We start from the raw sequence: 27,848 nt of genomic DNA, 5'->3' as shown, positions 1-27,848 counted from the left end.
AAGAAAATATATAACCTGCTCAAACCACAGAACCAGTTCCTCCAAAGTGTTCAGAAAATTCAAATTTGAGTTCAGAATAGAATTTCCAACAATCAAATCATAAACTATGCCACAGAAACCATCTCTAATTCCTCTTTGGGTATTCTCCAGCAGGTTGCCTGTACAGTTGGTACGCAGCTGACAATGCAAGTGTTCTTCTCGACAAATTTCCTGTCATGGGATTGCACAAGTGCCTTTTTTGGCATCCTTCAAGCGAATGTGAAAAGTGTCCGTCGCGCCAAGCTGTTAAACCTCATCATTTTGGGGTGTTAGGATATCAAGACAGGAGGACACGGTGCCAAGTCACGTAGCAGGAAGGCCCGATAAGAGCGCGGCAGCTCTGGCAGCTCAGAGTTGCTCATACAAGAAACTCTGGTTTTCGACAAAGTAGACTTTGGAACCCTTTGTTGACCCGGTTTTGCCGTTTGATTTGGCGTGGTCTAATTCCAAGAGTGGCGATTGATCATCAGTGGTATAATGTGATGTTTCCGCATTGTACTTCAAGGTTACTGGAGCATTACCGTGTACGGGCGCAAGCACTGCTACAGGCTGTACACCAAGCACTTCAACGAGGCCGTGCACTGGGCCTGCGCAATCCAGAAAATAATCGACACCAAAGCGCCCGTGGAGACTCCCACCCAACTCCTGATCCAGGATATAGAGGTAAGGTTAAAAAAAAAACTTGCGCTACCAAACACAAACAGACAGCGAGCTACAGGTTATTCCAGCCCCCCCCCCCACCCCCTCGATTGCTATGGAAACCACACAAAGTGCCCGAAGTCCAAAGTTTGATGATGTCATCGTATTCCCCTGGAGCTCAAACGGCGAGGCAGAACTTGTAGATAAAAGTGATTGTTTGGAGCTGCTGAGTCACCGTGCGTGAACAAACAAGACTGAAGTGGGCTGATGAAGGCTATTTTTAGAAGCGGGTTTGCTAGAGAGAACAGCTCACTGGAATCTCATAGAGCAGGCGGTCACCTCGTCTCGTCTCAGGCCGGTCCAACATTCTGCTCACTTTGGCCTTCCGTTTGAGTCATCTAACGGCGAGGGTGTCTCACCTCAAAGTGCTTCATCTGTCCGATGGCTTGACCAGGTGGAGCTCGCACCCCCTTTTCCATGTCTGTTTAGTATTTTAAAAAAAACGAAACCAAAAAAAAACGTTGATTTGACACCGATAAAAATGAGTCACGACATAATGACCCATGGGAAAATGTGTGTCCCGCTGCTCGAGGACACCTCCGCGACACCACTAATGACTCACTTTTGAATTCCTCTTCCTCGCAATCGCTTGAGTTGTTTCACTTTTGGATGCTCTCGAAATTCGCAAGAGAGCCTGCTCAAACAGAGCAGGCTCGATCACTTATCTTCGAAAGCGTCTTCCAATATCGACGCCAGTTTAGTTTAATCGCTTGTTTGTTTGTAAGCTGGACAGATTAGGCTCAAGATATGTGCGGATCTGGGTATTGATTAACATTGTCAGATTCTGGGTATTTTCCTCTGCGAATAATTGCGCGAAACCACGTGACGGATGATGATGGCCGTTGGCAGGAAGTGACATTCCATTAAATCTGTGCGCAGAAGGTGAAGAGCAACAATGCATTTTATTTATTAAACTTTTATATTACAGCAAAAACAACAGGAGGACACATTTTTGGGAAATATGCAGCTCACAAAAGACTTTCTCGGTTGGGTAATTTCACAAGTGATGCCTCGGCAGGCTCTCCTGAGACCCAAATGTTAGTTTTCCATAATATGTCCCCCTCAGGTCAACCGTCCGCCATTCTCTTCTTTAAACACGCCTTTTGTTTGCTCTGAGCCGACATGCTTGGTATGATTTGGATAATTACCGGTAGTCTAAATTACAGGCATGTTTATGTGACAGGCATGTCATGCCTCATCTGACACCAGCAAGGCTATTGTCGAAGCAGCATTCAACCGGAGTCTTGAGAGAAATGGCGCAATTGTCACGTTCAAAGCGTCCGTGCCCTTCAGACAGACAAGACTGCGTGCACGAAAAAAACGCAGAGGAATGTGTCCACTCGGGCCCCAGTAAATAAGCTCGTCTGGAAGCCAGCCACCGAGAAGGTGGCTGCAGGCTTGAGAGGCTGTGGAAAAGTCCTGAGAGCGGCAGTGGCGGCGTTACTAATAAGCAACAGGTGCCGGGCCGTATAGCGTGCGAGCCATCTGTTGCCACTGGAAGGCGTCCGGGCGCTTGGGCCACGGAAGACCGAAACATGTTGACCTGGCTGACTCGGGCGGATAAAATATAACATGTCTATCATGCTGCGGCCGTTTGCCGGGTCGTCACTTGACCTCGTCGGCGCTTTGAAGGTTGCCAGAGTCGCGGTCCAATCTGCCCCAGACGCACTGAATCACCCGCTGGCCCAGATCGGCTGCACGCTCGGGGGAGCAGTATGAACTTTCTCCGCAACGTTTTTTTCGCCCGTTGTCCTTCAGGAGAACAAGTTCAACCCTGAGGTGGTGGAGCACATCTACCAGCACAATCCCATCCTGAAGTACACCCATGGGCCCCTCTATGCCCCGCTGCTGCCCTTCCCCTACGGCAGCCTGGAGCACACATGTAAGCCTTTTTCCACATACACGTCACCATGTCAATGTAGTGTTGCATTTTCCGAGAATTCTCGATGTATATCTACACATCTCTTTTGCTTTTTCTTTGGCTTTTTTTTTTGGTGGCACTTAAGAGAAGGTTAAAAAAAGGTGTTGGTAAAGTAAACACATTTTTTATCAAGGGTTTTAACAGAGGTTGTACTTTTTTTTATAGCACTTAAAGAATTAAGATTGTTGAAAACCGCCATTTCAAGTCAAGTCTATATCGGGCGTAAGCATTTAAACAGAGAGAGGCATTATAATTTCCACAGGTAGGGCCTTCCAGTTGACTACAGCATGAATAGAAAATGCTACAGAACCTGCCGTCTTATTTCCTCTTTTTTTTTTTTTTTGGTCACCAAAAAAATGTGTCGACAAGTTGACATATTACGGGGGTTTCCTTTTGTGTTTTTTGTACTCATTTATTGCACCAGTCATATTTTTGGGGAGTCAGTTTGAAACTGCTTTTAAATTGTCATCATTGCACAAATCACATTTTTCAGTTGGAGTCATACATTGACAGCAAAATGTTAATGTTTATTTGAATATTGGATGAACTTTTAGTAGCCAACTAGCATTTTTGGCATCTCGGAAAAATAATATTGAATAACAGTTAAGACACGACATGAAAAAAAATGGGGATATCTATCGATCTGTCCAGCTAGCTAGCTAGCTAGCCAAAGCTATCGTTCTAGCTACCTGGCTAGCTAGCCAGGCAGCTAAGTGAACAGTGAATTGTCCCTAACCTTGTTGACGCTGCTAAGTACTACAAAAGGCCAAGGAAAAAGCAAAAGAAAATAAATAAACATAAAAAATAAAACAATTATAATCCATGCTGAACAAAGTCAAAGCGACGTGACATTTAAAGCCTCATGTTTCGAAAAAAGTTGTCCATTGTTCCTGCTTGTAAGCAATCCGAACGTTTCACAGACCACCACGGCAAGGGCTACGGCTCGTTGTGCGAGGAGGCCGTCAAGCTCTTCAACAGCCTGCAGCAGCTGGAGTCGGCGCACGATGCCGTGCCCATCATCCAGGGCGTGCTGCAGACCTGCCTGGACCTGCGACCGCTGCGCGACGAGGTCTACTGCCAGCTGGTGAAGCAGACCAGCCACACGCCGGCCCCTTACACCGCCGCCCACTTGCGCTACTGGCAGCTGCTCACCTGCATGAGCTGCACCTTCCTGCCCGGAGCCGCCGTCCTCAAGTACCTGCGATTCCACCTCAAGAGGTAACACATCTTACACAACACATTAAGCGGACGAGAGTATTCAGACAAATTTATAACATACGTCAGGTGCATTTTTCAGCAGTTAGCCATGGAGTATTGTCTTTGAAATTGGCGGTAAATTCAAATCAAACGCCGCGGCTGCCAGAACTTGGATGCGGTGATGAGAAAAAAATAAACAGGCGCCATCGTCTCCGAGCGCCACTTTACTATTGTCGGCTGTGGATTTGCAGCTCTGAATTAGCCCTTCTGTGGCCGCATGCTGATCTACACCATTAGCACTTTAATCTCCCTCCTTTGCGTTTTCCATCCCCTGTCCTTATCGGCAGAAGCGATCATAGTCGAGTAACTTGACCCCTCTTTTTTTTTTTTAATCTTCCCCTCCACACTCACTTTTCTCGCCGCTCCCTTTGGAAAGCTGCAGCTGGGCAGCGCCAAGGCTGGAGCTGGGCATGTGGCCCAGAAAAGCTTCCACATCCCTCCACCCCCCCCACTCCCTCCCAACGTGCAGTGCCTCCCAGAGAATGTGCGAAGGGAGAAGTGGCAACAAAAAAAAAAGGGGGGGCATATGAGGGGATCCCACTGCCTCACTGGAACATTCCTAATTATGTTTCAGCAGCGGGACAAATTCCCGTCCCTGTGGCAGTGTTGTGATTTAAAAAGGCTCCGGTTTGAACGGCTCTATTTAGTGAATTCTGCACCCCGGCGTCATGTCACCTCATTCTTCCCTTCCTATTCCACATTTGGTTGTTTTTTTTTGTTTGTTGTAACAAAAAAGCCATTTTTAGTATACCACATCAGAAATTTGTGTCTTTGGGCGGATTTCTCTTTTTGAACCGAACTTCACATGAGTTGTTCTTCGGTGATTATCTTTTTATGCTGGTGAGAAGCCAAAATCAAAATCCTGATGACTTTCCCAAGCTCCACGTCATGTTCCATCAAAGTCAAGAAAGTCAAACTGACATTTTAGTGTCATTTTAAAACAAATGAGACAAAACTCCTAATTTTGGGGGGTATTGCATCACTTATTTTGCGTGGTTTTTTTTCATTTCTTTTTTTCAATATTCCGTCCCCGCTTGGTGTTTATGCAAGACTGAGCTCATAACCTCATCACATTTTTCATTTTCATTTCACACCTTCCCTACTCAAAGGGAAGCTTTCTTAGGCCCAGCTGCATGCACGCACACCGGGGCCTGGCACCGACGCTTTGCCAGGAGGAAGCGGCGGGTCAGCCCGTTTCTCAGCAGCGGAAACACCTTTTCCTGTTTGGTGTCGCTCAACCCAGAAAGTCAAATGTGACTTTGAAGCGCCTTTTTTTTTTTTTTTTTTAGATGTCCCCGAGAGCCGGCGTTAAAAATGTTCTCACATTTTGTCGTTTTTGGCAGCCCAAAGAAAATCGGTGCGTCGCACCGTCAAAAGGGGTTGGGTCACTTTTAACAATTTGTCTTATGTTACTGCTGCCAAAGGTGGGTTATGTTTTCCTTGGAGGTGGGTTTTTACCGGGTGAGGAAAAATATTTGGCAACTTGAGTAAAAATAGACTTCATGGGCCAGAATGATGACGACGATAAAAGTAAGCCGACAGTATGGCGTTATTTGATGACTATAATGAGTTGTAAAAATATGAATTAAAATAATTTTCTGTGATGGAGCGGCCCAGTAGTCCAGTGGTTGGCACGTCGGCCTCACAGTGCAGAGGTACCGGGTTCGATTCCAGCTCCGGCCTCCCTGTGTGAAGTTTGCATGTTCTCCCCGGGCCTGCGTGGGTTTTCTCCGGGTGCTCCGGTTTCCTCCCACATTCCAAAAACATGCGTGGCAGGCTGATTGGACGCTCTAAATTGTCCCAAGGTGTGAGTGTGAGTGCGAATGGTTGTTCGTCTCTGTGTGCCCTGCGATTGGCTGGCAACCGATTCAGGGTGTCCCCCGCCTACTGCCCGGAGACAGCTGGGATAGGCTCCAGCACCCCCGCGACCCTAGTGAGGATCAAGCGGTCCAGAAAATGGATGGATGAATGAATTTTCTGTGATGAACCCTTTCGGGGACAGCGGTTACTCCAGATGCCTTTTTCTTTTAAATACACACGAAAAACGACGGGTTGGAAATAAGACTAAATCATTTGTTTTTGCTAGGCCACTTGAACACAATTTGTCTTTTGTTCGATGCGTTTTCATTTGCCTTTAATGGGTTTTGTCTATGCGCCACTTTGTCTCCTTCCTGTAGTCCTTGATATGGGCAAGGAACCGTCAAGAAAAGCATCCTATTATGTCGTCATTCGAGGAAAAAAAAAAATCTAACTTTCGGAAACGTAACTTCTTCAAAATATTTGGTGATGCGCAAAAACAAAGTACAGTCAAACCTCGGTTTTCGACTATCAACTCAATTTTTGGTCGAGAATAGATTTGGTTAAGAACAGATACGTTCAAAAACCGATGCACGGTCAAAATTACAAAAAATAAAATCGTGACATTTTAAATTGATGGAAAATTTGTTGGGATCTCGCATTTCATTTAAGAGCATTAGAGATTGACTGTGGATATAAGAAGTCTACACACCCCTTACAATTTTTATTTTTTTAAAATTTGATGTGATTTTCAAAACCCAAGACCAAGAAATTATTTTCAAACTTTGCCCTGATTTTATATCATAGAAACATTTTTAAAACCACTGTAGCTTGTTCTGTCGATCGTTTGATCACATTTTTTTTAGCCGATTATAAATTGCCCCGGCAGGCAAATCTAGAACTGTCACCTGTCGTTTGCAGGATCCAGAACCAGAATCCCGAATCGGAGATGGACAACTACGCGTCCTTCATCAGCGAGGCTCTGGAGAAAACCAAGTGTCGCGAATGCGTGCCCTCCTGGGAGGAGATCCAAATGCTGATGAGCAGGCAGGAGATGCTGTGCACGGTGCACTACCCCGGACCCGGCTGCTGCCAGCTCTACATCAGCTCTCATACCACCGCCAATGAGGTTTGCATTTTTTTAAAATGTGTTGAACGACTACATTACCGACTTCCCGCATATGGGAAAAAAAACCCAAAAGTGACATAAATTTTTCCTTTTTTGAACCATAAAAACATGTCGTGCTTGTCAAAATGAAGAAGCGGATTGAGACAAAGTTGAGAAAATGGTCAAGTCAAGTCAAGTCAACAGTATTTATAGAGCACTTTCGAACAGCCATCGCTGCATACAAAGTGCTGTACATGGAGCGATTTAACATACACAATAAACAATAAGACGAATCGGTAATAAAGGCGGTGGAAAAGCACCAAACAGTAAAATCAAGAACAAATCTAAGTCATGCTGAGTCGAACGCCAAAGAATACAAGTGAGTTTTGAGGAGGGCTTTAAAGATGGGCAGCGAGGAGGCTTGCCGAATGTTCAGTGGGAGGTCATTCCAGAGAGAGGGACCAGCAACAGAAAAGGCTCGATCCCCTCTGAGCCTCAGTTTAGTTCTTGGTACGTCTAGCAAAGACTGGTCCACAGACCTGAGGCGCCGGGCAGGTGTGTAGGGGCGGATGAGCTCAGAGAGGTAAGGTGGCGCCAGATTATTTAGAGATTTGAAAACAAAGAGGAGGATCTTGAAAATAACTCTAAAATGAATGGGAAGCCAGTGAAGGGATGCCAGAGTGGGAGTGATATGCTCCCTCTTACGAGTACCAGTCAAGAGGCGAGCAGCGGCATTCTGGACCAGCTGAAGGCGCTTAATGGAGGACTGGCTGACTCCAAAGTACAAGGCATTGCAGTATTAAGCAAGAATAAGGAGAGTGTGAATATTGTGACTGTTTGCAATGACTAACTGAAACCATGCACTTTGGGGACAGATACTCTCCACGCTTTGCTTTGCCGGACTTCTCCCAACTCCAAAACAATCACTTTTCAGAATGTCCTCAAAAAAAGATATTTCATGAGCCATTGCATTTTCAAAGAGAGCAAACCATTTTCAATGCATAAAATTGGTCAATCCTTTTTGCGATGCGCTGAAAATTGTTGACAAAATTCCCCCCCCGGAAGACAACCACCTTGTGTGCTCTCCAAAGGTGGTGCTGAGGATGCAGCAGCGGCTCGGCCTGAAAGACAGCAAGAACACGTTTTCTCTGTACGAGCAGAACGCCCTGTGGGAGCAGCCCGTGTCGGGCGGCGCGCTCATCGCAGACATCCTCACCAGGTCAGACACAATCAAAAGCTTTTCAGCGTTATTCGTCAGTCAACGGAGCGGCAGACTGTGCACTTTTTTTTTTTTTTTTTTAAATCTCCTGTGGTTCGCTTCCCATGCGGAACGTGATGCAACGGTTTGATAAGAGGCCACCTTGTCTTGGTGCTGTCGGTCAAACGTGACGCCCAGCGCGGGGGGGGGGGGGGGGGGGACACACACGCTACAATCCAGATGAAAATGCAAACGATTCATTTTAAGCTCCAGTCTTCATGGCTCCTGCTTTGTGAATTTGTGCGCAGCATCTCCGGCATAGAATGCGAGTCCAAAGGCCAGCGCAAACTGTGCTTCAAGCTCTACTGCCTGCTGGACGCCGACAGCATTTCAGTGGACAGCATTGAGTATCTCTTCCTCTTTGAGCAGGTAACATGAGAGACATTCACTGGACACTTCATTAGGTACACCTGCGGGGTCAGTTTGTTGTGTTTTTGGTTCGTCGAGGTTCCAAAGTCAATTTATCAACACATAAATATATATTTTTTTGAACCCACAGTGCCACGAGATGGTGATCCGCGGCCAGCTGCCTGCCTGCGAGGAGGACCTCCAGACGTTGGCGGCTCTCCGGCTTCAGGCAATCATGGGGGACTTCAGCACGCACGTGCCCTGCCCACCCCTGGACCAACTTTTCCCCAGCCACATGCTGGAAGCCCGCGTCCTCGTGGCCCAGGCGCCGCCGCCCTGCCAGGTGGCGGCGCCGACGGGCTGCCCCGCCGCCCAGCGCTTCCCAACGGGCCTGCTGACGGGGGCGCTGTGGAGCCACGCGGCGGCGGCGGCGCACAAGCAGAAGGTCGAGAAGGACCTGCGCCTCCGCAGCCGCGCGAAGGAGGAGGCGGCGGCCGTCATGGGGGCCATTTTGGAGCGCTGGAGAGACTTGGCGGGCTCCAACTGCAGAGACAGTATGGCCGCCTACCTGGCCATAGCACGTCAATGGTCCGGCTTTGGATGCACGCTCTACGAAGTCGACTTCTACATTGTGAGTAGTCGCTCTCGTCTCGTTGCAGGAGATCGAACCTGCAGACCTTTGGTCGCAAGCCACATTCCTAGCCAGTCGTTGACATACTTGTGCGCTCGTTTTTAATATTTCAACAGTTCAAGCACGTTAGCGGGATAGCGATAGCTGTTTGTTCCCATGAATATTTAACTCATTCACTCCCAAAGACGTTTTTAAACATCTCTTCAGACTTGCTGGTACTCAATGAATTTTAATAGGTTCCGTTACATAGCCGTATGTAAACATTTAATTTTTGTGGCTCTTAGTGGTCACAATAATCGTGTGTGTTTTATAGCATTTAAATGGCAAAAGCACATTAACAAATGACAGCTAAAATAATTTCATCGCACGCACCCAAATTGTTTGGACATTTGCTCTCATGCTATGCTCGCTTCGATGAATATCTCGCTATTCGCACGCAATGACTCAGGGCAGTGTCACTTATCGTTGCGCTAAGAGGATACCCAGATGTGGTCCCCGAGGTCACGCTGACATTTTGAGTGTCCTCTGCAGAGTTCAACGGAGAATTTTTCCCAGAAATTGTGGTTGGGGGTGGCGGCCGGCAGCGTGTCTCTTTATCGCCAAGGAGAGGCCGAGGCCCTCGAGTCGTTTCCCTACGGACAGATCTGCTCGTACGGCGTCTCCGACAGCAACACGTTCAAGATCAACGCCGGAGGCCGAGACATGCTCTTCGAAACCAACAAGGTAACCAACCAAGGGAATCGGAACACCCATTTTTGTCAGCAAAATGGCCTTTTCGGTGACAAGTCATATGTCGTGGATTTTTCTTGTCATGGGGATTTTGCTCTGAAATGAAAATGCGAAAATATTAGGAAATGAATCGAATCGATAACAAGTGCATGTTTGTCCGGCCGTCCCAGCTGAGCGAGATCACGCAGCTGATGAACGCGTACTTCAACGCCACCCGTCTGCAGCGAGGCAAAGGCGACGGCGTCAAAATCCACGACGGCACAGCGGTGGGCTTCCGCCACCCGTCCGCGCCCGCCCTCCTGCCCTCGCACCCCGTCTGAGATGGACGCAGCCCAACGTGCCGGCGCCGGGGGGGCGGGGGGGTCGACGAAGGCGAGGCCGTTCTCTGACGCAAAGCCCTCAAGAGCTGGACCACGAACAACTTCCACATCTGCTTTCTGTCTTGGGCCAGTTTGGGTTAATTTTCCTCGAAGGTGGCCGTCATCCCTCTCGTGCGCTTCCCGCGCCCTTCGTCGAGGAGTTTTCATAAGGTCCCGGATCAGGCCTGCGTTACCGCAGAAGTGTTGATGCAGCCAACCATGTGAACTTGGAACTGGAAACAGATGTTGCGCCTTTGCGCGCTCAAGTCACCGTGGCTGCTGTACTCTTGTACAGGACCCTGACGGAAGGATCACTGTTGCTGTCCCGTTGTCGTCGTCGTCTTCTTCTATGGTTTCCTGCCCACTCGTCCCTCATTGACTGATGACGTGACAGCACAGCGCAGCTTTGCTAACATTGTAAAACAGAGGTACCTTGACTTAAGAGCCCACCAATTTGACTTTTTCGTGTCAATTATTCGTTGTTTTTTTGTTTTTTTTCCACAAACACACCTACCCACTCAAAAACACACACAGACACACACACACACACACACACAAAAGCATACAGTGATCCCTCGCTATTTCATGGTTCGTTTATCGCGGCTTCAGTGCATCGTGGATTTTTTCAAACGTATTCATAAAAAAAATAATAAATAATTGGCTAAAAGTACGCAAACGGTCTGCGAGGAGAAGTCAGCAAAACAACAGCGAGTCACATAGAGCAACATATACAGTACCACATGTGTATGTTTACTGTATTTTGTTATTCATACACTAACCTAATTTATACATGTAAATCTATTAGTACACAGCATGAAGTCATGTTAATTACTTTACAATTTACTTCTACGTGCATGTATACCATTAAATTTGGCCTTTTTAAATATTATGGACCGACAGATTATGGAGGGGAGGGTGGGGGGTCGCTACTTCGCCGATTTTCGTTTATCGCGGGTTGGTTTTGGTCCCCGTTAAACGCAATAAACAAGGGATTACTGTATTGTCACTAAATAACATGCATGCAAAAACCCGCGACCACTCTACTGCCTGAGTGAGGTCGTGACAACTAGAAGGCATCTCAGAAGAGGCCAATCGTTAAAAGGACGCAACAGGATAGATGGTCGCCATTGACTCATCGGTACTGTGTTCCAAAAATGTCCAATATTTCACAAATCCTGCCAGGGTTTGTAAATTTATGAGCGCAACTGTAACTAGCATGTATGCACAAGTTTCATGCTAATGACAACAGATCTGACAAATCCCCAGGTTACAATTTTTTTTTAGCCTCTCTCTCTCACACACACACACAAAACCTCACACGTACACACAGCACGCGAAAACAGACATACGAAGAAACACACAAACCCACAAAATATGCACCAAAACAAACACACGAAAAAAAAAACATGCACACAAAAACAGACGTGCAAAATGTTTGAAATTTCTTCCCCTAGCTAAAATGTTGCCCTGTTTTAGGCTGGACCAAATACTTTTGTTAATGCATTATATTTTAACAATGAGTCCCCATCTCCCTGCCCCACCTTCCACTTTTTGATTCAAGCGTTTAATTTTACCCGCAAAGCGATTTTTTTGGAGCGAATTTTGCAGTATAAGTTTCCCATGTGACAAGACATCATAAAAGAAATCAACGCCAGCAGCATGTTCTGTATCAGATGAACGGGGCAAAACCTTGACTGCTTGGCAGCTGCAGGCAGCTTTGGGATGATGGAGCACAACAACAAGAAAACCCGTTTTGTTTTACAGTCACTTTATACGCTGTATGGTACCTCTTGATCTAATGTGTGTGTGTGTGTAGAGTTTATTGCACTATTTTTTTAAAACTAACTTGGAAGTGCAATAAGAGAAATACTGTATGTAATTATTAATAAAAAACAAAATAGCACCGTTTTATTGTATTTAATTTTCTTACCCCTCTCAGACAACTGGTGTTTTTTTTTTGTTAATTTTTTGCTGGCCACGTTTTATTTAGAAAGGTCAAGTTGCTACCCATGTGCTTTGAAAATTCCCTAAGATACACAGAAACTTTTTGGATTTTGGTCGTTTTTAGCGTTTTTAGCCCATTTTTTGCCCATTCAAAAAACATAGTTGTTTTTTTCGGCCAAAAACGCCTTACTATACATAGTTGGTTTTTTTGGGGCAAAAATACATGGCCATTTTTTCAGCAAAAAACGCCATACTATACACGGTCCTTTTTTCCGGCCAAAAACGCCTTACGATACATGGTCGGTTTTTTTTCGACTAAAAATGCCTTACTATACATGGTCGTTTTTTTGAAAACGCCTTACTATACATGGTCGTTTTTTTCGGCCAAAAACGCCTTACTATACATGGTCGTTTTTTTCGGCCAAAAACGCCTTACGATACATGGTTGTTTTTTTCGACTAAAAATGCCTTACTATACATGGTCGTTTTTTCCGGGCAAAAACGCCTTACTATACATGGTCGTTTTTTTTTCGACTAAAAATGCCTTACTATACATGGTCGTTTTTTTGAAAACGCCTTACTATACATGGTCGTTTTTTTCGGCCAAAAACGCCTTACTATACATGGTCGTTTTTTTCGGCCAAAAACGCCTTACGATACATGGTTGTTTTTTTCGACTAAAAATGCCTTACTATACATGGTCGTTTTTTCCGGGCAAAAACGCCTTACTATACATGGTCGTTTTTTTTCGGCCAAAAACGCCTTACGGATACATGGTCATTTTTTTTCGGCCAAAAACGCCTTACTATACGTGGTCGTTTTTTTCGACTAAAAATGCCTTACTATACATGGTTGTTTTTTTCTGGCCAAAACGCCTTACTATACATGGTCGTTTTTTTCGACTAAAAATGCCTTACCATACATGGTCGTTTTTTTCGGGCCAAAAACGCCTTACGATACATGGTTGTTTTTTTCGACTAAAAACGTCTTACTATACATGGGCGTTTTTTTCTGGCCAAAAAACGCCTCACTATACATGGTTGTTTTTTTGGGCAAAAAACGCCTTACTATACATGGCCATTTTTTCAGCTAAAAACGCCATACTATACACGGTCCTTTTTTTTCGGCCAAAAACGCCTTACGATACATGGTTGTTTTTTTCGACTAAAAACGTCTTACTATACATGGCCATTTTTTCAGCTAAAAACGCCATACTATACACGGTCCTTTTTTTTCGGCCAAAAACGCCTTACTATACATGGTCGTTTTTTTCGACTAAAATGCCTTACTATACATGGTCTTTTTTTTTGGCCAAAAACGCCTTACTATACATGGTCGTTTTTTTTCGGCTAAAAACGTCTTACTATACATGGTCGTTTTTTTCGACTAAAATGCCTTACTATACATGGTCGGTTTTTTTCGACTAAAAATGCCTTACTATACATGGTCGTTTTTTTGAAAACGCCTTACTATACATGGTCGTTTTTTTCGGCCAAAAACGCCTTACTATACATGGTCGTTTTTTCGACTAAAAATGCCTTACTATACATGGTCGTTTTTTTCGGCCAAAAACGCCTTACTATACATGGTCGTTTTTTTCGACTAAAAATGCCTTACTATACATGGTCGTTTTTTTCGGCCAAAAACGCCTTACGATACATGGTTGTTTTTTTCGACTAAAAATGCCTTACTATACATGGTCGTTTTTTCCGGGCAAAAACGCCTTACTATACATGGTCGTTTTTTTTCGGCCAAAAACGCCTTACGGATACATGGTCATTTTTTTTCGGCCAAAAACGCCTTACTATACGTGGTCGTTTTTTTCGACTAAAAATGCCTTACTATACATGGTTGTTTTTTTCTGGCCAAAACGCCTTACTATACATGGTCGTTTTTTTCGACTAAAAATGCCTTACTATACATGGTTGTTTTTTTCTGGCCAAAACGCCTTACTATACATGGTCGTTTTTTTCGACTAAAAATGCCTTACTATACATGGTCGTTTTTTTCTGGCCAAATACGCCTCACTATACATGGTTGTTTTTTTGGGGCAAAAAACGCCTTACTATACATGGCCATTTTTTCAGCTAAAAACGCCATACTATACACGGTCCTTTTTTTCCGGCCAAAAACGCCTTACGATACATGGTTGTTTTTTTCGGCCAAAAACGCCTTACTATACATGGTCGTTTTTTTCGACTAAAATGCCTTACTATACATGGTCGTTTTTTTTTGGCCAAAAACGCCTTACTACACATGGTCGTTTTTTTGAAAACGCCTTACTATACATGGTCGTTTTTTTCGGCCAAAAACGCCTTACTATACATGGTCGTTTTTTTCGGGCAAAAACGCCTTACGATACATGGTCGTTTTTTTCGGCCAAAAACGCCTTACTACACATGGTCGTTTTTTTGAAAACGCCTTACTGTACATGGTCGTTTTTTTTGGTCGTTTTTTTCGACTAAAAATGTCTTACTATACATGGTCATTTTTTTGGTCGTTTTTTTCGGCCAAAAACGCCTTACTATACATGGTCGTTTTTTTCGGCCAAAAACGCCGTAGTATACATGGTCGTTTTTTTCGGCCAAAAACGCCTTACGATACATGGTCGTTTTTTTCGGCCAAAAACGCCTTACTACACATGGTCGTTTTTTTGAAAACGCCTTACTATACATGGTCGTTTTTTTCGGCCAAAAACACCTTACTATACATGGTCGTTTTTTTCGGCCAAAAACGCCTTACTGTACATGGTCGTTTTTTTCGACTAAAAATGTCTTACTATACATGGTCATTTTTTTTGGTCGTTTTTTTCGGCCAAAAACGCCTTACTGTACATGGTCGTTTTTTTCGACTAAAAATGCCTTACTATACATGGTCGTTTTTTTCGGGTAAAAATGCCTTACTATACATGGTCGTTTTTATCGGCCAAAAACGCCTTACTATACATGGTCGTTTTTTTTCGACTAAAAACGCCTTACTATATATACATGGTCGTTTTTTTCGACTAAAATGCCTTACTATACATGGTCGTTTTTTTCGACTAAAAATGCCTTACTTATACATGGTCGTTTTTTTCGACCAAAAACGCCTTACTATACATGGTCGTTTTTTCCGACTAAAAATGCCTTACAATACATGGTCGTTTTTTCGGCCAAAAACGCCTTACTATACATGGTCGTTTTTTTTCGACTAAAATGCCTTACTATACATGGTCGTTTTTTTCGACTAAAAATGCCTTACTATACATGGTCGTTTTTTTCGGCCAAAAACGCCTTACTATACATGGTCGTTTTTTCCGACTAAAAATGCCTTACAATACATGGTCGTTTTTTTCGGCCAAAAACGCCTTACTATACATTGTTGTTTTTTCCGACTAAAAATGCCTTACAATACATGGTCGTTTTTTCGGCCAAAAACGCCTTACTATACATTGTTGTTTTTTTGGGCAAAAAACGTCTTACTATACATGGTCGTTTTTATCGGCCAAAAACGCCTTACTATACATGGTCGTTTTTTTTCGACTAAAAACGCCTTACTATATATACATGGTCATTTTTTCGGCCAAAAACGCCTTACTATACATGGTCGTTTTTTCCGACTAAAAATGCCTTACAATAAATACATGGTCGTTTTTTCGGCCAAAAACGCCTTACTATACATGGTCGTTTTTTTTCGACTAAAATGCCTTACTATACATGGTCGTTTTTTCCGACTAAAAATGCCTTACTCTACATGGTCGTTTTTTTCGGCCAAAAACGCCTTACTGTACATGGTCGTTTTTTTTCGACTAAAAATGCCTTACTATACATGGTCATTTTTTTGGTCGTTTTTTTTCGACTAAAAATGCTTTACAATACATGGTCGTTTTTTTCGGCCAAAAACGCCTTACTATACATGGTCGTTTTTTCCGACTAAAAATGCCTTACAATACATGGTCGTTTTTTCGGCCAAAAACGCCTTACTGTACATGGTCGTTTTTTTCGACTAAAAATGTCTTACTATACATGGTCATTTTTTTGGTCGTTTTTTTCGGCCAAAAACGCCTTACTGTACATGGTCGTTTTTTTCGACTAAAAATGTCTTACTATACATGGTCATTTTTTTGGTCGTTTTTTTTCGACTAAAAATGTCTTACTATACATGGTCATTTTTTTGGTCGTTTTTTTCGGCCAAAAACGCCTTACTATACATGGTCGTTTTTTTTCGGCCAAAAACGCCTTACTATACATGGTCGTTTTTTTCGACTAAAAATGCCTTACTATACATGGTCGTTTTTTTCGGGTAAAAATGCCTTACTATACATGGTCGTTTTTATCGGCCAAAAACGCCTTACTATACATGGTCGTTTTTTTCGACTAAAAACGCCTTACTATATATACATGGTCGTTTTTTTCGACTAAAATGCCTTACTATACATGGTCGTTTTTTTCAACTAAAAATGCCTTACTATACATGGTCGTTTTTTCGGCCAAAAACGCCTTACTATACATGGTCGTTTTTTGGGGGGTTTTTTTCCAAAAAAATGACCACGTGGAGTAAGCGTTTTTAGCTGGGGGAACCCCCCCCCCCCGAACCATGTTTTGAAAGACGTTTTTTTGCCGAACCCCCCCCAATCTCTAGCAGTGAATCGGTCTTAGAGGTTCAACAGATCCTTTGCCATGGAGGACCCTCCATGGCAAAGGCACACCCGACTCAACATCTCAATGCTGTTTTGACACAGAAAACATAAATCGATCAAAAGTTTCTGGTATTACACTTTGTTAATTCATTACAAAAAACACAATTTCATCAAAAATGTATTTTTCTTAAATAGGCCCAACAAGCAACGTAACAGGAAACATTTCACAACCTCTCGCTCTGGTAAACATTAGCTAAATGACGTGAACGACTTTTCTGACAGCAGAAGTCAAAAAGAAAGCATCGTCATCATCTTTCAATGCGTGGAAATGTCCATGAAGTGTATTTAGTTTTTTTCCAGTGCAGAACCTGATTTGATCTTTTAAAATGACACTTTCTAGCACGTAACCAGATGCTGCCTCTGATTGTGATTACCCAACATGCATTGCGTCAAGGCCAGGCTTCGCGGGACGGTTTACTGGGAAGCGCAAAGCATGAAAGTAAGGGCAAAAAAAGAAGGCAATCAGTCAGTCCGTCAGTGCTGGAAAAGACAGAATGGAACACTTAAATGGAGTCATTTCATCTGTTGTGTTCGTTTCGTTCACTGCTCCTGCGTTCCCCAGGAGATGTAGTCGGGCCTCGTGGCGGCGCTGTACTCATCCACCAACTGCTGCACCACCTCGCGCGAGTTGTCCAGCTCGTCGAAGTTGTCCTGGAAGATATCCTCCTTGCGGAACTGCTCCAGGAAGGCCTCGCGCTTGCGTAGCTTGTCGTACTGCCGGCACGTCCGCTCGAACAGCTACAAGAGGACAGAGTGGCACTCAAATCCTGTCATGATAAGCAAGTCTCAACAGTTTTTTGACAAAAAAAAAAAATCATCTTTTTTTTCCCTCTGTAATAAATTCTCCATTTGAAATAAACGAGGACACAAATGGGGCAAAAAAGACCAAATGAAGCCCTCCACCCAAAGACAAATCCGTTGCGTAAGCGTTGAGGTGAGACTTACGGAGGAGATGCTGGTGTGGTTGGCCATCATCAGGCCGCTGACGCGATGGGCGGAGGGCAGGTACGGCGACTTCCTGGACAGCGCCACCTGGATGCTGGCAGGACCCCAAGGGATGAAACTGGCCAGTTTACGCTCCCGGATCCTCTGGAGGCTTTTGTGCACCTGATAAAAAATAAATAAATTGTCCAGTTTCACAATAGTGCTTTTGAAACACCGCCAAAATGACGACAATGGGGCTGTCTGAACATTTTCCTCCAAAGGGACACATTGAGATTATTTGTCTAGATTTTGAAAGAGAAAAAAAAATTCTTACCATGTTTCCTGGTGCACACAAGAAATACACCAATGATCCCCCACCTCCCAAAAAATAATAAAAAAATAAAACTAATACCAACAAAACTTAAATGAAGCACTTTCCCTACATAAACCTATTAAAAACCCATTCTGAAAACTGATTAAAACTAACTATAGAAATTATTTTATTTTTATTTATTTTTTTTAAGAGAAATAATATATTAAAAACCAAGCCTAAAATGCTGGCCTGTACCTGAGTGGGGTCAACCTCTCCCTGGATGATGTTGAGGATGGCGATGTAACAGTGGCTGGGCTGGCGCTCTCTGCCCGTGGACACCATCACGTTCTTGGGCTGCAGGAGCCTCCTCATCACGTCCAGCACGGTGGTCTTCCTCACGCTGGCCACCTGTGCAGCGCTTGCCCATTGTTAACACTGAAACAATGCCGTGCCCGTCGTCCCTTGAGGCTCCACTCACCGACTGGTCGGTGGTGAGCGGCGTGTAGCCCGTCATCAAAAAGTGGAGGCGCGGCGTGGGGATGAGCGAGGCGATGAGGCCGATGAGGTCGTTGTTCATGTAGCCCGGGTAGCGCAGGGTGGTGGTGCTCGCCGACATGATGGTGGACACCTGTCACGGCCGACGTGTTACAAAAAGCTTCAATGACAATTGAAGGTTGAAGGTCAATTGCAGGTTATTCAAAAGCGGGGTCCGACGGATACGGATTTCTCTTGAGCATGACCTTGATATTAAGGCGACATTTTTTGCTGCAGCTTTTCTCCCGGACTGCATGTGAGCCTCATGAGTGGATAGCCTAGTTTTCAGTCTTGAGTCTTCCGCAACCCGAGTTAGAGTAGCAAACCACATGACTAAATTAAGCCAAGAAGCTCATCTAATTTTTTTTTCCAAGGTTTTCATTTCCATTCAACGTCTGCTGAGAAACTGACCCTCCAAAACAGTTCGTCAATTGTCGGACGTGAAGTTAATTCGAGCGCTGCGTTTCGCTCTCACACGCACTCACCAGCTGGTTGATTTGTGAGAAGGACGGGTTCTGGATGTGCAGCCGGTCTGTGGCGATGCGATTCAGCGCCGTGTTGTCCAGCACCACCTGGTGAATGACACAAACGCACGCGAGACATGAAGACAAAAGGGCCTCCGAACGAAGATGGATGAGGTGGACAGAAAAGATCATGTGGGAAGAAAACCCATGCAGCGACATTCCAAAAAAATTGGAAGAATCAAAAAAACAACTTTGTATACTGCCCACACACAAGTGCCAGCGTACAGACTCTGACCCCTCCGATCCCATGAGACCCAAAATACATTTTGTATTTAGCCTAATTACATTCACTGTCCTTTATTATCCTGGGGGGGAAAAACATTCTCAGTATTCGAGGCAACGTTAATCTCACCACGCAGTCGGCATTCTGCGTGAGCCTCTTGAGGGTCAGCAGCGAGTTGTACGGCTGCACCACCACATCGCTCATTTCATCCTGGTTGGGGAAGACCGAGTAGGTCTGCACCAGCTTCTTCGGGTACCTGATGAGAAAAAAAAGGGCATCCTTATAAGGCCAGAAATGTTTTATTTATGCTCTGAAGAGATAATTTGTGCCTTTAGACCTGTCATTTAGCCTCTCCAGCAGGTACGACCCCAGACCGGAGCCTGTCCCCCCAGCAATGGAATGACACAGGACAAATCCCTGTTTTGGGTTCAAAGTTACTCATACAAAGTAGCAGCAAGCTTATGATCACACGTGGCGGGCTGGCAAAAAATGTGAACAACCCCCCTCCTTGTAAGACCTGCCTTCTACTCGGCCCTTAGCTATTAGTGCCGCACTTATTACACAGCGCGCCCCGCCAACATACACACGCTCAGCCACACCTTCCAGACTCACACACACTAAATGACGGTGGTGATGTGGGGTCGGGAATACTCCCAAATAAACACCCGTAGCCACAATTGGAGTTACTAGGGTATTTAGGAACTTGCCTCCAGACTGTCGCTCCCATCTGCCTCGCGGTCAATGATGTCAAAAATGTCCTCTTGGATTTTTTTACCCTGCAGAGAGCAAAAAAAGACATAAAATACAAACAGGTTGAATGTGTAAACTATTTCCGTAGGGCGCTCAAAGATATTTATGTCCTGATAAAAAGTGCTCACCTGCGAGTACCCGCTGGCCCAGTTGTTCCCGGCCCCTCCGCCATGCTCAGACAGGTAGATATTCTCTGGGTTGTATAGGTTGGCGTAAGGAGAATTGAGGATGGAGTGGATCACTCGAGGCTCCAGATCCAGGAGGACTGCGCGGGGGATGTAGTGCTCGTCATCGGCCTACCAGAAACACAAAATGGCTGAATTGGGACATATTATGGAATACAAAGTAGAAAGGGTTTGTGCTGTATACTCGAATTCTTAACATCTGTAACTGAAATGCAATTAAGGCACCTGGGAACTATTTAAAGCGTGAAAAAAATGAATATAGTCTCCTTTACTGTGATTCAGGAAAGTAACCATTCATTTCAGTCTATGCATGACTCAACTGATACTTGATTCTTCTCTCCTCTGATTCCATCTACTGGAATATTGTGTCACTGCACACAGGCAACATTTAGGTCTGCACGCTTGCACAAATTTGCGACAACTGCATACAACACACTTTCAAATTCAACCCCCACGTTTGATGTTACATGCACGGCACGTACCTGATAGAAGAAAACATCCTTCCTGTCGGTCCCTTCGGTGGCAAACTCCTCTACGATGCCCTCTGGACTGATGCCATGCTCTGCACATAGCTGCTTCCAAAACTCAAAGCCGACTGCAGACAAACACGGACGAGCAAATGAGACCTTTAATGAACACGCAACGGCACATGTGCAATTATGAATACTTTTGACGCTGGATTTAAGATTTGGTACCAATGCAACGACATCCACGAGCCTTATTAGCGTTGACTCCTTAGTGAACCTCCATGGAGGCAGACGCAAAAACCCACATTACAGTTCAGCGAAGCTATTGCACGAAGTCTTAATAAATTTGATGACAATATTTCGGTGACGTCAATAGAGAACTGCCGCTCTGTGCAAGCTAACCCAAACGGACGTAACGGCTATGAAGTATCACGACGTAAATTGACGTAGTTTCATTATTTTATATCACACGTACTTTGGTTCCCGCACTGTCCAAGTTGTAGCGTTATGATTTCTCGAGGCATCTTGAAGTCCTGGGCGGCGTTTTATTTAGCCAGCCTGCTATCCCTTTTGCTTATTTAGCTAGCCCGCTTGTTATTGCTAACCTGCTTCCCGCTTGATACTGATGTGACACACGAAGCGGACTTCTTTGTTTTTTGGAGGCAGTAAAAGGTAACACTGCCCCCACAGGCGAACGTTGGTATAACGGAATGATAGCTCGCATTAAAAAAAGACAGAGTATGTACTGTATTCACAACTCCCTCTTACAATATACCGGTATTTCTTGTTACTACTGAGGATACACATAAGGCGGCATCTAAGTATTTTCACGTTTTATTAAAGTACATGATACAACGCACTTAAATGCTGCAGTGTCGATCAGTTTCGTGCAAATGCTACTATTATAACAACGTAATGATGGGAAGTTTCATCACTTGTCACCTGTTCTTCAACGTAGTGTTTATTCTGTCAAAACAAAATAAAAACAGTATTCGCAATTCCTAGACATTTGAACGCAACGTGCCACTTTTGTCCCTGTGCAATCTGATTGGACGACAAAGGGCTCAGAAAAACAGCTTACGCCATATTTGCAGTTCAACATCGAGACCTCCTACGTGCGAAAATGTCCAAATAGTAAGTGTCAGCTCACTGTTCACTTTCCACGATGGCTTAATTATCATTTAGTCCCTCAATGTCGCCGGACGGTTTCTCTTAGCTCCTCCTGCTAGTGATCTCGCTCTTGAAACCCGCTCGATTATCGCAAACCGATGTTGTGCTGGCGCTTCTGATCGACTACCACCACGCGTTTTTCTCTCATTTGCACATTCAAATGTTTTTTCCCCCTCCCATTACATTTCCATCTAAAGATGTCTCAAACGGGGGCTATGGAAGACGTGGCGGCGGCGGACGGTGCCGGAGGCAAGTCGAGTTCCAGTGCTGCCGGCCTCCGAAGTCGACCGGGCTCCAGCGAAAGGGACGCTCTGGTGCGGGCGGTCAAAGCGGCGCTGCAGTCCCGGCTAGGGCCCTACGAGCCGCTGCTCACCTACCTGCAGTCGATGCTGGTGTGGGAGAGACCCTTCCAATGTCTGCTGCTCTACGTGCTGGTCAACGTTGTGTTCTGGTGAGAATGCAACTTTTTTGACATCTTATTAGATACACGTCATGCACGTTTTAACCCGGAAAGTTGATGCGAGAGTATCGGAATGCCCTGGCAAGGATGTAAATGCCAACTTTTGGGAGGCATGCAGCTAACAACGTGATTATTATTGTGTAACGGTGGCGTTAGAAACGACTTAATTTAGCATGTGATGTATTCTTAGATACTTAGTGAAGTACATACTAATGTATTTAACCACTATAGACTGCAGAAATACCAAAAACATTAAAAAAGAAAGATTTACTTTTGTCTAAATATTGTCCAATGGAAAAATCTGTATCACCCTGAGGTGTCAGAAGCAAACTACAAATTCATGTCAGAACTGAGCCTCATAATACAATACAATACATGCTGATTTATATAGCGCTTTCACAACAGCGGCAGCTGTAACAAAGCGCTTAACAAAACAGTTAACATAAAGTAAAATAATAAACACAACACATAACATAAAACACGGACCGTCATGCAGTCCTAACCACTTTTCCATCACACGCTTTGTCGTTTGAAGCAGTTTGAGATGAAAGAGGAGAGAATCAAAGTGTCCTTTAACCATTGGATGAGAGACGTCATGCTCAAATGAAAAGTTGAGACAGTCCTAATTTTATGGTTGGAGTAACTGTACATGTGAAAAAAAAGCATAATTATTCGCCATTTACCATTCTACATTAATTGCATTGGATATTTTTGTAACCCACCATATATTGAATAACGGGGATTTGTCATAAATAACTACTTTCTGCAACAAAAATATGTTAGTTCGGTGAATAGTTGATTATGTATGTGCTAAACATGCAATTTCCCTGCCAATCAATGTCCAAGACAGCTTTTTTTTTCTAATTTGGACAAAAAATGCAATTGGTATTCGATTAACGTTTGGGCGTTGTGTACTCATGTCACGTGTCAGTTTCATTCTGAATAATTTAACAGCCCAGTACCGGCGCCGCTCCCGAGTTGTGCACCTAAGCTGTGCTTTGGAAGTGAATTAAGCATTTAATAAAATAAACACAATATCCTCAATTTCAAAATATGCCTGCTCACACTAAAAGTATGACTATAAAAACATTTTGATCAGCCGTTAAGACTGCTGCACTTGCGGTGAGTGTTTGTGTGGTTTTGTTGTTTCTCGGGTCTTTAGCGTCTAAATCTAATTTTCCAGATCTTTGCACTTTCCAGATCACATGGCTAACCTCAATTACAGGCCTTACGATGCCAACAAATTCTTGGTCAGGTTAATCGCTCGGATGTAGCCTTTTCTGTGTTATTGTTTTGCGGCAAAAACAACCACCATCATCTTCATATTGTTATGTCTCGGCGCAGAATTGATGGCGTCATGTCTTAAGATAATCAGCATTGTGTGTGCGTGACAAGCCTTACGTAACAATCTTGTATCATTCCGCACAGTCTTTTCATTGGTTTTTTGAACAAGCGGCATGTGTCGTCGCCCTTGACGAGCTGACGTTGTCCCGCAGGTTCTTTGCGCTGACGACTCTGCGTCTGTTGTTTCTGCTGTCGTGCGGCCTGGCCGCCCTTGTCTGCGTGGACGTGTGGATGAACAAGATCTGGCCCAAGCTCAGAGGTGCTTACACGTTTTGTTCTCTGCAAGCATAATGCGCGGTCCGAACAGAGGCGATGAGCCACCTGCTGCCCCCCCCCCCCACTCCCCTCACCCCACCAAAGGCTGGACTCAAACAAGGGATGTGTGTGTCACCTCCAGCAGTTAATATCCCATTCTTGCTTCGAAGCGTCCCCTCTCGTAGTGTCCTGATCTTGACAAGCGGCGCAGACGATGCCTGCAGACTGGTGCCTGTGAGATTAATCTGGCCTATTTTTGGATGGTAGGAAAAAACAACAAAACAAAACGTGAAGTCACCAAGTGGATCAGTAGTCAATCTGTGAGCAACACGACAGAGCAGAGCAGCCTGTTGGTTCCCCCCAACCCCCTCCAATGTAAGAATAAAATGTAATTGCACATCCATTACAGTAGATGGCAGTGGCGCTTTCATTTATTTCAGGCAAATTGATTTATTTTTCTGTGACAAGACAAAAAGAAAACATGCTAATAAAGTTGTTCTTTGTTGTAAGTTGGTCTCTATTCCTTTTTTATTTTATTTCATTTTTTTGACGTTAGTAAGACAGGTGCACTGTCGTAAGATGAGGATGCGCTGTAATCGATATTCTCTCTTCTCCACAGTCAGAAACCAGGATGAATGTGAAAGTGAAAGGTTGGTCACTGCAGTCGACTTTTTGTCTTTCTGACAGTATTACATTTGAAACTTAAAAAAAAAAATAAACGGATGCAGTGATGTTGTGTTATGCTGCTTTCATGCGTAGTTGGGGCCTGGTGCAGCCCGGCATCCTCAGCGTACCCGAGTTGTGCCACCACGTCGCCGAGGCTTGGGTCAGCGCCGTCGTCGTTGCGTCCAACCTGGCGCACTTCAAACGATTCAACCCCGGCAGGGTGAGGACAATACGAGATATGTGAAAATGTTTTTACGATGAGTGGTATAAAACGAAACTGCATAATCAGTTGCGAATGTGTTGACCCTCACGACAGTGGTCAACTAATTTTTGCGACATATTTTAATATGAGATGTGAGTAATATTTTTTTTGCGCCGATTCCTAATCTGAAAAAAAAAATTATATATTAAATTGCAACATTGAGGAGTGGTTGGGGGGAAATTCCTATTAAAATATTTTTCAAAATAGTAACGTGTGCGCTTGTGTGTTCCAGTTTTGCATCCTGACCTGCTGCCTCTTCTCCTCGTTGGCCGTGATTGGACGGTACATTCCGGGGTTGGTGCTCTCCTACTCGGCTGGTGAGTCCCGCCAGGCGTCGCTCCCTTTAAAACCGAGAAAAACAAAAAAAGATAAAATAGCAAGGTCATAGTCCAAGAGGTCAGATGTCGTTAAACTCCTGACTTACTTGGAGCGCTGTGGATAATCTGAAATTACTCGTCGGATCCATTTTGGCTAAAGAGGAAAAACAAGATGTGGTCAAAATTCTCCATGTTGTCCAGTGTTGGTGATGCTCCTGGCCCCTCTGGCGGCGTACCACAGGGTTTTCCAGCACGTGTTTGTGAAGCTGGAGCCAGTCCTGCAGCGGCTGGACTTCAGCGTTTGCGGATACATGATGTCCAAGCCGCTCGACAACCAGTGTGAGAAGCCTCGTTGTCACACAACCCTTCACTTGGACTGTGCTTTTTCACTAAAGTCGCCTCGGATGTTTTTATGTTTTATTTTTTGCATATTTTCTGCAGTCCTGCGCATGCCTCTACATGGCGTTATCTCGGGTGAAGGCAGCGACAGCGATGAGGAACTGGCAGCCTTCTGTCCTACGGTCAGTTTGTGTCACAAGCCCGAATGTCAAGCGTTTTATACAAATGAAACTCGTTGACATCACCACCCAAAAACATTTGCGATTTAAAAAAAAAGCAGTAAATCTCAAGAAAAGCAATATGAGGTGCATTTTTCCATGTTAACCTCCACTGTTACCAATTCCAGTTGCAAGAGTATTTTTATTTTTTTTAACTGATTAACTTAGCGGCAAGTGTGTTTGTTCGGCTTTAGCGTTAAGTTTGAGTTAAAACGACGTTCTTTTAGTTTGACGACATCGTCACGGCAAAGGAACTCGCTCTCACCGACTCGGAGCACTCCGATGCTGAGGTTTCCTACACTGACAATGGCACGTTTAATCTATCCCGGGGCCAGACGCCGCTGACCGAGGGCTCCGAGGGTGAGTTATTTTTCCATCTTCCTGTCTGGGCAGCAGTGTGACCGGAGGCTGATAGAATAAGTTTGGATCTTCCTGTCCATGTTTTTGTCTTTTTGTTTGTTCCCCGCACTCTTTCAGAACTGGAGAGACACAGCGACGCCGAGGAATCTTTTGCTCAGGATCTCCCAGATTTCCCTTCCATCAACCCAGATGCCACCCTAATGGACGATGACGATGACACCAGCATTGGACTCCCCAGCCTGGCTCTTTCCGGACTGCAGAGTCACCGCGCCTCCGTACTGGACGTGGACGCTCACCTGGACTCGGACCAGGAAGACCTCGACGCCGAAATGTCCCTCAGTGGCCTGCCGCCCGCCTCCGACTTCATGGGCGACCTGGCGGGCGACATCGCTAGCAACATGATCCGGGCGGCGCTGAGCGGCGCCATGCAACCTCGCCGACCGTCCGCCCAACACAGGCAAGCTCCCCCCAAGGCGGGCGCCCACCGTAGCTACCGCAAGCAGTCCAGCTCGGAGCTGGATACGGACTTTGACGTGGAGGACTTTGAGATGCTGGATCAGTCAGAACTTAGCCAGATGGACCCCGTCGGAGAAGGGCAACGTAGAGAGAGTCAGGGCTCCAACTTTCTGTCCAGCCTGCTCGGTAAACCACAGTAACAAAAAACAAGCAAACCAAAAAAAAAAGTTACAAAACATTTAATGAGATTTGGAGTCTTAAGGATAAGAGCAAAATATATGTTCATGTTCAATCCCAGCCCCATGTGGTCAATATCACTTTTGGCACTGTGAATATGTCACGGAAGACTCAGTTGGATTGGTTTGATAATGAATCATCGGCTTTTTATTTCTTATTTTGGGCGGGGGAACCATGTCATAACTCTTTACAGGGTGTGAGTTGCTGCATTCAAAATGCTGTCATTCAAATGTCGCCCTCTTTCCCACAGAGGGCTGGACAAGAAGAGGGCTATCTAACAAACACGGGACCAAATCCAGCATTCCCATTTGAGCCATCCGTGTTGCTTTCCCAGAAGCGTGTTTATTCACAAGTTACCAGAGTTGTGCTGCTGTTGCTTTTTGCCCTTAAGTTCTCCGCGGTTGTCCAAAGTTGCACATCTCTATCCAGAAGACAATCTCATTTTGACATTAGAAAGTGCATGAGATATTTTAAATTTTATTTCTATCCTCCAACCAATTGAAAATGGCAAATATTGTACCCCAATGCTTTTGCTACTTTTGTGCGATTTTCTTTTTTGCTGCGTGAACAAATTCAGGATGTGTCTCACGCCCTATAAATCACAATGTTGAAACATCTCGATGTAAGTGAAAGTCATCTTCAACTTTTCTTTTTTGTCAAGAAATATACAAACAACAGTTTATAGAGTTGCACTTGGTTTACTTTAAGTAAACCATGACAGTATTTTAGTTTGTAAAAGTGGCCCATGAATCTTGCTAGTATGCTGTGACTTTACGATGAAAATATGACTTGGTTATCCATACTGTAAGTGAGCCACAGTGAAGTTTTTATCTGAATTCTAGACTTTTAGCGTGTGATTTTAAGAAAATCACATAAGCTGCACAATAAAACAGCTGGATTCACTTTACAAACAACAATTGACAGTCTGCTGACTTGTGCATTTTCTTCTCTGCAATAGTTATGTTTTGATGTGCAAATTATATTGAATAAACTTTTCAACTAAAGCGCTCGTCTTTTTGTGTGAGAATCCCAACAAAAACAACTAAACTGGCAAAGAACATTTAACTGCTCGGTTG

The 27,848-nt window shown here is 44.5% G+C and overlaps 4 protein-coding genes across 4 annotated transcripts in view; 2 read left to right on the top strand and 2 right to left on the bottom strand.

The window, feature by feature from the left end:
* plekhh3 (pleckstrin homology, MyTH4 and FERM domain containing H3) overlaps nt 1-10,609 on the top strand; it is a 31,378-nt gene extending 20,769 nt beyond the window's left edge. Inside the window, exons 5-13 of the mRNA XM_052048635.1 lie at nt 545-702; nt 2,497-2,620; nt 3,580-3,877; nt 6,635-6,842; nt 7,913-8,040; nt 8,328-8,448; nt 8,579-9,058; nt 9,590-9,781; nt 9,958-10,609. Coding sequence (XP_051904595.1) covers nt 545-702; nt 2,497-2,620; nt 3,580-3,877; nt 6,635-6,842; nt 7,913-8,040; nt 8,328-8,448; nt 8,579-9,058; nt 9,590-9,781; nt 9,958-10,107 — 1,859 coding nt within the window. The 3' untranslated portion in view covers nt 10,108-10,609. The remainder of the gene's footprint in view (nt 1-544; nt 703-2,496; nt 2,621-3,579; nt 3,878-6,634; nt 6,843-7,912; nt 8,041-8,327; nt 8,449-8,578; nt 9,059-9,589; nt 9,782-9,957) is intronic.
* Nucleotides 1-27,848, bottom strand: part of cntnap1 (contactin associated protein 1) — a 155,683-nt gene that overhangs the window by 43,900 nt on the left and 83,935 nt on the right. The window lies entirely within an intron of this gene.
* tubg1 (tubulin, gamma 1) lies at nt 16,832-22,058 on the bottom strand. The gene is made up of 11 exons (XM_052048647.1): nt 21,164-22,058; nt 20,704-20,816; nt 20,165-20,332; nt 19,994-20,062; nt 19,624-19,703; nt 19,416-19,542; nt 19,025-19,111; nt 18,484-18,633; nt 18,261-18,413; nt 17,714-17,875; nt 16,832-17,506 (listed from the first exon to the last, which is right to left on the bottom strand). Exons 1-11 carry the CDS (start codon nt 21,210-21,212, stop codon nt 17,309-17,311), a joined length of 1,356 nt encoding a protein of 451 aa, XP_051904607.1. The 5' UTR covers nt 21,213-22,058; the 3' UTR covers nt 16,832-17,308.
* Nucleotides 21,711-27,776, top strand: retreg3 (reticulophagy regulator family member 3). The gene is made up of 10 exons (XM_052048644.1): nt 21,711-21,822; nt 22,056-22,309; nt 23,815-23,921; nt 24,537-24,567; nt 24,677-24,803; nt 25,078-25,162; nt 25,364-25,501; nt 25,604-25,683; nt 25,947-26,079; nt 26,197-27,776. Exons 2-10 carry the CDS (start codon nt 22,056-22,058, stop codon nt 26,733-26,735), a joined length of 1,494 nt encoding a protein of 497 aa, XP_051904604.1. The 5' UTR covers nt 21,711-21,822; the 3' UTR covers nt 26,736-27,776.

Source organism: Hippocampus zosterae, chromosome 17, assembly GCF_025434085.1.
Source record: "Hippocampus zosterae strain Florida chromosome 17, ASM2543408v3, whole genome shotgun sequence".
NCBI lineage: Eukaryota > Metazoa > Chordata > Actinopteri > Syngnathiformes > Syngnathidae > Hippocampus > Hippocampus zosterae.
The sequence above is the reverse complement of the archived record's forward strand: the minus strand, read 5'-3'. Positions and strand labels throughout refer to the sequence as shown.